At 61.4% G+C, this 8983-nt stretch overlaps 1 protein-coding gene across 1 annotated transcript; it reads right to left on the reverse strand.

Moving 5' to 3' along the window:
* Positions 1 to 369: 369 nt before the first annotated feature.
* Positions 370 to 7463, reverse strand: PYGL (glycogen phosphorylase L). The gene is made up of 16 exons (XM_086463567.1): positions 7332 to 7463; positions 6660 to 6771; positions 6490 to 6572; positions 5295 to 5438; positions 5026 to 5118; positions 4605 to 4751; positions 3859 to 4022; positions 3642 to 3756; positions 3312 to 3413; positions 3053 to 3200; positions 2881 to 2939; positions 2411 to 2552; positions 2056 to 2263; positions 1842 to 1976; positions 1192 to 1258; positions 370 to 558 (listed from the first exon to the last, which is right to left on the reverse strand). Exons 1-16 carry the CDS (start codon positions 7398 to 7400, stop codon positions 370 to 372), a joined length of 1977 nt encoding a protein of 658 aa, XP_086319693.1. The 5' UTR covers positions 7401 to 7463.
* Between the last annotated feature and the right edge of the window lie 1520 nt (positions 7464 to 8983).

Genomic DNA, 8983 nt, shown 5'->3' on the forward strand with positions numbered 1-8983 from the left:
CTGCACCCCAAGCCCTGCTTCAGCATCGCCTACAAGGGCTCAGCCAGCTGTGCCCAGCTGTGCTGCCCACCCTGCCCAGCGGCTTGCCCCCCCCGCACCCTCTTTCTGCGTTGGAGCAAAGCCCGGTCCCTAATTTTAGGCTTCAGCAAACGGGTCCTTGGACTCTAATGGCACTTTTATTTTTAGCACCTATGCAAGCAACGGGGCGACGTGGTTTCGCTTTCCGCACGACACTTAGGTTATAAAAAGTCCTCCCCCTCCCCTGTCCCCCCCCGCCCCGAGGAAAGCCAGCAGCAGCAGCACACAGACTAGACAGCAGAGACGATTTTACAACGCACGTGCTCGCGGCCCCTCGGCAGCTCCGTGCCCCTAGGCCGCCGTGCCGTTGAGGGTCTTGTCCTCGGCTGCATCCCGGGGCTCGTTGGGAGGTGGGATCTTCAGGTCAGAGGGCTCCACGTGCCAGATGTCCCGGGCGTACTCCTTGATGGTGCGGTCGCTGGAGAACTTGCCGGCCGCCGCGATGTTCCTGATGACCATCTTGGTCCATGCCTTGGAGTTCTGCGAGGAGAGGGGTGGGACGGTGGGTGCCATAGAATCATTTTTGGTTGGAAAAGACCTTTAAGATCATCAGGTCCAACCATTACCCTAACACCACCAAGCCCACCACGAAACCATGTCCCTAAGCACCACATCTATACACTTTTTGAACACCTCCAGGGATGATGACTCTGCCACCTCCCTGGGCAGCCTGTTCCAATGTCTGAGCACTCTTTCAGTAAAGGAATTTCTCCTAATATCCAATCTAAATCTCCCCTGGCACAGCTTGAGGCCTTTACCTCTTGTCCTGTCGTTAGTTACTTGGGAGAAGAGACCAACACCAGCCTCACCACAACCTCCTTTCAGGCAGTTGCAGAGCGATCAGGTCTCCCCTCAGCCTCCTCTTCTCCAGGCTGAACACCCCCAGTTCCCTCAGGCACTCCTCTTAAGACATGTCTTCCAGACCCCTCACCAGCTTCACCATGTTGACTCCAAGACCGTCTTTCAACCAGGAACCACCAGCAGCAGCACAGCCAGGAGCCTCCTCGCCAGAAACCCATCTACAGGCACAGCCCCACCAGACCGCTTCTCCAGGATGGGATGTTGTGCCTCCCCACCACAGCTCCCCCGTCTCATCCCCGGGCTGGCACTCACCAGGTACAGCTCGCTGACCTTCTCCTGGCATTTGACATAAGCCTCGTAGTCCGCAAAAACTTTAAACCTGTAGCAGTGAAGAAAAGGGGAGTCGGCGAGAGCAGAAAGGGGTAGGTGGGAGCACGGCGGCAGTCGGTGGCTGCAGCACACGGGGCTCCGGCTGCCAGGTCCGGGGCTTCCTCCAACACAAATGCTACAAATTCCTCCTCCCCAAGCCCTGTTTGGACAAATCCCTGTGAGCCCGCGGGTGCTGTGGCACGGGCTGGATGGGTGCCCCGGGAATGCACGCCCTGTGTCAGCTCACCGGGAAAACATTTCCCCAGTGCAAACACCCACGGCCCTTGGCTGCTTAGTGCTCCGGCCAGGAAAGCCCTTGAGATACCTAAAAGCATCTATCACCTGGCAAGGGCTGTGCACCCAAATGTGTCTCGGCCTCAGTGTACCCCAGGCTTTAACGCGGCACGCGTGAAGTGCCGCACGTGGAGAGCCTTTTGTAGCCGTGGAGCATCAATTGCTCATCCACGTGCATCAGGGCCAGAAAATGGGACTTCATCAGCGAGAGGGTGGATGGTTGGTGGAGCTCTGCATGGGCACCAGGAGTTTGGTGGAGAGACCCAACCCAGGGGATGGATGGCGTTCCCAGGCCTCACCGGTCGTGGTGGAAGAGCATGTTGACCACGTCTTTGAAGAGGTCAGGCTCCTCTGGGGAGAAGAAGCCACTCTTAATCTGGTCAACGGCTTGCTTCAGCTCGGGGAGTCGGTCGTAGTACTTGTGGGCGTTGTACCTGGCAGGGAAGGGTTGATATGAGATGCTGCTGCTCCGGCTGCCTGTGGTGGCACCCCCGTGGCATCCCCAGCCCTCACCCTTCCCGGTCCAGCTCCGTGACATCCTCCACCCTCATGCCGAAGATGAACAGGTTTTCCTCTCCAGCCTCCTCGGCCATTTCCACGTTGGCTCCATCCATGGTGCCGATGGTCAGAGCCCCGTTCAGCATGAACTTCATGTTCCCCGTACCCGACGCCTCGGTGCCCGCCGTGGAGATCTGCTCCGACAGGTCGGTAGCAGGGATCACTGCCAACAAAACACACGGATGCAAGGGGCTCACGGTGACCAGCTTTGGGTTTGCATCGTGCCGAAGGATGTCAGACCTGCTGTCTCGCAGCGTGGACAGCCACGGGGCAGACATCCCCTCCCCACAGCGTGCGCCACGTGGGCTACCTTTCTCTGCCAGCGAGACCCTGTAGTTCTCCAGGAAGATGACCTTCAGCTTGCTCCCCACAACGGGGTCATTGTTCACCACGTGAGCCACAGCATTGATGAGCTTGATGATCATTTTAGCCATGTGATATCCTGGGGCAGCCTAGGAGAAAAGCCATGGGTGAGCCCGGAGGGCTGGTGCCAGGGGCAGGCGAGGAGCCCTCAGCTCCCACATGCCCAGGGAACCACCTGCTCAGCCCTGCTCCCACCACCTCAGCCAACCCATGTGCTCGCCACCAAGTTTTCGGGAGCTTACATGACCACAGGCAGCGTACGGTTGTGCCAGGCCTCCCCCAAAAACTTGGTGCTTTGCTTGGGTTGAAGCCAACAAGTGCTACCCCAGCATTTCCTGGAAATGGCCCCATGAGACATCTGCACCCAAATCCCCTAGGACTTCCTCCAAAATGCCCAAAACTCCCGACTCAACTTACTTTGCCTCCAATGATCACCGTCCTCGGCACAAACACCTTCGCCGGCTCCCTCCTGATGCCTGCAGAAGACAGCGGCGTGGCGTCACCCTCTCTTTCAGCTGCAGCCCTGGGGGATAGGGATGCTCGTGCACCCCCGGGGCAGCCTGTCCCCTCGGGGGGCGCGGTGGCTTACGGTTGTACATGGTGACGATGTGGAGGCAGTTCATCAGCTGCCGCTTGTACTCGTGGATCCTCTTCACGTGCACGTCGAACATGGAGGAAGGGTTGATCTTCACTTTGTACTCCTTCTCCAGGTACAGCGCGAACTTCACCTTGTTCTCCTGGGGGAGGGCGGGGAATGTGTCAGCCCCCAGAACTGGGCTCCCCCTGCCTGCATCCCCCGCTGCCTGCATCCCCCGCTGCCTGCATCCCCCGCTGCCCGTACCCCTCACCTGCTTCACTTTGGCAACCTCCCGGATGAAGAGGTCGTCGTCCACAAACTCGTGCAGCTTTGTCAGCTGGCTCAGGTCCCGCACGTAGTCCTCCCCTATTTTCTGCAACAGGAGCACAGGCGCACGCTGACCGCGGGGATGAGGGTGGCTGCCTTCACCGGGCACGCTGCTCCCGCCCGGCAAAGCCGGCGGTGTTCAGAAAGCAGGAGCAGAGCACTCGGGGCGAGATACAAACAGACCTTGACCATTTAGAAGATGCAAAGGGCTGAGGTTGGAGAGGCAGCCCTGGGGTCGGGGGCCAGCGTGCTCCCCCCGACCCCGTGCCATTACCTCCGCGATGAGCTCTGCCAGCCCCGGGTTGCAGAGCAGGAGCCAGCGCCGCGGGGTGATGCCGTTGGTCTTGTTCTGAAACTTCTCCGGCTCCAGCGCTGCAAAGTCCTCGAAGCTGCGAGGATGAGGAGGGGGTGGCTTCAGGCTTGCCCCACCTGCCACCACCACCGTTTCCAAGCCGAGGGCGATCCACCACCGCCTCCCTCCCCGCGCTTACACTTGAGTCTTGACTATTTCGGAGTGGATCTTCGCCACGCCGTTGACGGCGTGGGAGCCGACGATGCAGAGATGGGCCATGTTGATCCTCTTGGTGCCTCCCTCCTCGATCAGGGACATCCTCCGGAGCCGGTCCACGTCGTTCGGGAAGAGGGACGCGATGTGCTGCCGGTGAGCGGTGCTGGTGTTTAGGGATGTCCCACCCGATGGGTCCCAAAAAGGTCCCCAGTGCATTCAATACCAGCCAGAGCCGTGGCTTTTACTCCAAAGCGATGGTGCAACCCCCCTCCAAAGGGTGCCCTTCCCCAGCACAGATGTCTCTGGACAGAAGGACCCCCCCCCCAAGTCCCCATGGAGAGGGGCTTGTGGGCACACGCTTGGCCAGCGGGGCTGTTTTGGCAAAAGCCTCGTGCTGCCAGACCAGGAGGCCAAACCACCTTCCCCTTTGTACCCCCAACCTCATCCTTCTCCAGGATGAATCTAGCATTTAGGGAGCAAAGAAATGCCAACAGGTAAGTCCCTGGAGGAACGGGTGAAGTCTTTAAAATAGCCACTAACTGTGGGATGGCAACAGCCTGGTGGGAAGGGCTTTCCTACGCATCAGCCTCCCAAAATAGCAGCCAAAACCGCCCGGTCGCACACCCCTCATCACTGGTTTGTGCATCCCCCTAATCCCGACAGCACAACGTGTGCCCATCCCCGTCCCCCTCTCCGGAGGGGGCTCCTGCGCTGCCCCAAGGCACTTACATCCAGGTGTCTCTGGTTGATCTCGTAGATGATCTGCAGGTGTCTGGGGAGCAGCTTTTCCACCAGGTCCACCGGCCAGCGCTCCAGGGCTTCGGGGAGCACCGTGTGGTTGGTGTAGGCGAAGGTCTGTTTGGTGATGTCCCAGGCCTGCCAGGGTGGGGAAAGAGCCGGCGCTGAGCAGCGAGGGTGGAGGCAGCCCCAGGCGGGTGCCAGCACCCACGCGTGGTCCTCCCGCTGTGGCCACCATCATGGCCAAGCCGGCTGCTCCAAGTCCATACTGGTTAAACCCAACCTGACTGCTTCACGTCACCCCCCAGGCCACCAGCAGCTATAAAACTGGCTCCCCAGCTCCTCTGCCACAGGCGGGTGGGAGGGTGGGTGTAAGCGGTGGGGACCCATGGGTCAGGTCGGGTCTCCCTACCTTGTTCCAGGGCAGCTTCTCGATGTCCACGAAAATCCTCATCAGCTCAGGGATGGCCATGGCGGGGTGTGTGTCGTTGAGCTGGATGGCAACCTGCGGGGACAGCGGGGGTGGCACATGGGGACATGTCGGGGACACATGGGCATCCCACTGCGCAAGCCGGCCGGGCACCCACGGAAGGTCCACAAAACCCCTCCAGCCCCGGCTGTGCACGTGGGAGGCCCCAAAACGAGCGCCAAGGCCCGTGTCAGAGCAACCCTGGCTCGTACCTGGTCTGGGAAGGAGTCAAACACCGTTCGGACACTGTCCGTGCTCCCGAATTTGGACGCTTTGAAGCGGCGTATGATGTCCTGGAGGGTGGCAGCCACCACGAAGTACTCCTGCTTCAGCCGCAGCTCCTTCCCCTCGAAGAACTGCGAGCAGAGGAGCGGGATGCTGCAGGACCGCACCGTGCCGCCCAGGCACGCCTGCGCTGGAGGATTTGCGCCTTCCCGGGGCTCCCCGCCACGTGGGGACCCACGCCGGCACACATCCACCGCACGGCACGGTGTGAGCCCCCAGCGCTTCCCCCAGCACCAGTTTTGGCATCAAACCCTGATGTCTCCTTGCTTTCCAGCTTTCAGCAAGGGGGTTTTGAGATGCGCTGATACAAACAGAGGCTTAAATCTCCCCCCTCCCCGAGCATCGTGGAAAGCCGTTCTCCCCAGTGCCCTCGTTTGAAAATTCTGGCCACAAAAAAAGAATAAAGTTATTGGGGCAACAGGAAGCAAAGCCATCAGGGCTGTATCAGCTCTTTCTAAGACAAAAATGAAAACCACCATTCACGCAGCATAAAACACCAACCCGCTGGTCTGCGAGAGAGGATCTGCCACCTCGCCACCGCAGCTGTGGTGCCCCCAGCTCTTCTTACCAGGCTGGGGTAGGATTAAATGGGATTAAATGGGAAAAAAAAAACCCACCAGGCCCTGCCCAAAACAGGCTGCAGAGCAAGGAGAGCCGCCCTTCGCCTTCTTCCCCTGCTCTGCAGCTCGTTTTGTGCCCGGGGAAGGGCTGTACAGCCCATCACGCCTCCGTGCCAGCGGGCGGCACGGCAAGAACACCCGCAGCAAGAGGGCTGGGGTGTAAAGGGCGATTTGAGGCACAATCTCTGGTCCTGGGCTGCAAGGGACGGGCAGGAAAACGCCAGTAGCGTTCATCGCTTTGCCTTCATGGTGTATTTGCAGACTCGAGGAACGCTTCTGCAGCAGCACGTGCTCATCCCCGCTCCTTCCCCTTTACTCGGCTGAGCGCGGATTTGCCCAGGAACGGACTCATCTCTGCTGCAGCCCTGGCGAGAAGCCCCGATCCCCGTCCAAGCACTACAGGTGGCTTGAAACACAACTAAAACACCCCTGCAACGCCCCAGTGAGAGGGGCTGCCCTGTAGCCATCCCTCAACCAGGGACGCCCCTCCAACCCCACTTACGTTGTCGTTGGGGTAGAGGACGCGGGATATGTTCTCCGCCAGGTTCCTGTCCAGCACGGCCTGGATGTAGTCTCCGACGTTGACTGGGGAGGAGCAGAGGGATAAGGTGGGTGCGGGACCCCCCAACCCCGCACCCTGTCCCGCGCGGCACCCCGCCAGCACCCACTTACAGTCCCGCAGGTTGAAGTCGTTGGGTGCCCGAGCCGACCACAGCCGCATGGTGTTGACGGTGTTGTTCATGTACCCGGGCACGGGGGTATCGTAGGGCAGCGCCAGCACCACCTAGGACGTTGTCAGGGCAGCCAGAGCCGGGCTGTGCCCCCGGCTGGTGTCCCCCCACGTCCCCCCCCGCCCCACCGGAGCCCTCCTATCCCACAGACTCTCCCGCAGGAGGGAGCTCAGGGTTGCATCCACCTTCACGGGTTCACATCCAGCCCCTGCCCCGGGGACACCCCAGCTCCCCTGGGTCTGCCTGGCGGCTGGTGTTTGCCAGAAGCGCTCAGGGGATGGAGGGAGGCTGGCAAGGGTCAGGAGAAACTTAATTTGAGCCATCGTGCTGGGCTGTGCGTTGTACCCCGACCTGCCAGAGGCGCTTTGGGGGATTTCAGAGGTTGGCGGCAGATGAGGAGCAGCAAAACCTGTCCCCAACCTTACGTCCATCCCCTCCCCAACTTGCTCCACCGCTGCCTTTTCCACCCCAGCCTCACCAGCACAACCCTCCTCAGCAGGGGTAGCTGGCGGGACCCGTGCGTGGGGTGCAGCTGGCCAGCCAGAGCCCCCCCAGGCGACGGGACAAGCCATGCAAAGGGGGGGTTCCCCACACACCAGTCCCAGGACTGTACCTGGGTATCGACCCACTTGGTGCCGGTGGCGGTGTGCTCCACCCGGCCGTAGAAGTGCACGGGGAGCATGTACTCGGGACGGGCTTTCTCCCAAGGGTTGCCGTGCCGGAGCCAGTCATCGGCTTCTTCCACCTGCCGGAGGGAGCGAGAGCGGTGACGGGGCCACCCCAACCCCGGGGACCTCCCCAACCCCGGGGACCTCCCCAGGTTGGGCCACGTGGAGGGTGGCTGCGAAAGGCTCCGGCTGCTCGGGGCAAAGGGGATGATGCTTTGGAGTCTGTCTGCCCTAAACCTGGATTTTGGCACGGCACGGTGAGCCTGGAGGCAGGGCTTTACCCCAACCACCCCGAACCCCGGGGTCTCCCTGCCAGAAGGGTGACGGATGGGGATGAGAAGGTGGGGATGAAAGCAATGCTGCTGCTGTAAGTGCACCACTGGGATGCCAGGAGCCCTTTTAATTGGGGCTTTGATCTCAGCCTGCAGGCTGGCTAACGAAGCGGGCTCGTTCCCTACCCCGGCAGAGCTGCTACAGGGGAGAGCCCGGGTTAGAGGTCGCCTTTGGCACGGCCAGGTCACCACACCGGGCGGTGAGGGCCAGGGGAGATAAGCCCCATCAGGACGTAGCAGCCGGGGAATGCTGTTTCACAGCGCCGAGGGGGCAAGGCCTCCGCTTGCCAGCTGTAGATACAGCTTTTGGGAGCGCTCACAGGGTCCCTCCGGGTACTCAGGGCTGTCCCCCACCAGGGGTTTTGCAGCTACACAGCGCATTTCCCATTGCATTTCCAAAACAGTCTCTTCCACCCTCTGACGCTTCAACCCTGGCGTCGAGCCGGGCTGGGCGGGGGCTGGATCTGGCCTCCCCATCCTTCCCCCCACCATCCCTGTACCACCCCAGCGAAACCATCCCTGCCCTGCCAGGCCAGGACTTCTCCTCCAGCCTCGCCTGCTCCACGCAGCAGCTCTTGCGCAGGGCACGCTGCGGACGTGGAAGCAGGGCAGCCTGCAGCCGCCGTGAAACTCCGGAGGAGAGCACCCTGCCAGCCCCTGCGAGGAGCTGCCAGGAAGCACAGGGCGGCTGTGGTTCCGTGCAGGAGATGCCGGAGAGGTGGAAGCACTGACCTCTCTGCTCCTACACCAGCCCCAGACGGGGGCCCTGCTCCCAGCAGCGATACGGCTCACGTCCCCCGCTATGTGGGCAGGCACCCGGCGTGGGGGGAAAGGTTGTCACACTGATGACTCGCAGATTTTTTGCTAATTAGCGGGGCGCTCTGTGAGGCAGATCCGCTCCCCTCCTTGCCGCTGCACCGAGCCACTAATGGGCTCAACTGGGAACCGTGACACTGGGCTGATCCCCAGCCCCGCGCACCAGAGCCAGCCAGGGATGGAGGCTGAGCTTCCCCGCCGCAGGGAGGGATGCTGCGCGCTTTGCGCCGGTGGAAGAGGTTAAACTCGCTCAAGAAAACATCTGACGAGTTTTAAATATCGCAGCACCGACGACAACGACGACGACGTTGGCTCCAGGCGTCTCCCCGCTAAGGGAGAGCATCTGCACACCCTGACCTTGGCCTGGTCTAAGGGGGAGGGTCCCTCGGGGCTTTGGCTGTGCGGGGTTGGGGGGAAGGCGAGGGCGGCACGCCTCTGCCCGTACCTGC

This window comes from Leptosomus discolor, chromosome 3 (assembly GCF_034619465.1).
Source record: "Leptosomus discolor isolate bLepDis1 chromosome 3, bLepDis1.hap2, whole genome shotgun sequence".
Lineage (NCBI taxonomy): Eukaryota > Metazoa > Chordata > Aves > Leptosomiformes > Leptosomidae > Leptosomus > Leptosomus discolor.

Excerpts from the sequence above, each read along its gene's own strand:
- PYGL (XM_086463567.1), bottom strand. The coding sequence starts at position 7,400 with ATGCTCCCCGTGCACTTCTACGGCCGGGTGGAGCACACCGCCACCGGC. Across the intron at positions 6,772-7,331 it reads CCAAGTGGGTCGATACCCAG|GTGGTGCTGGCGCTGCCCTA; the intron begins GTACAGTCCTGG and ends ACAACGTCCTAG. Across the intron at positions 3,414-3,641 it reads TGGCAGAGCTCATCGCGGAG|AAAATAGGGGAGGACTACGT; the intron begins GTAATGGCACGG and ends CTCCTGTTGCAG.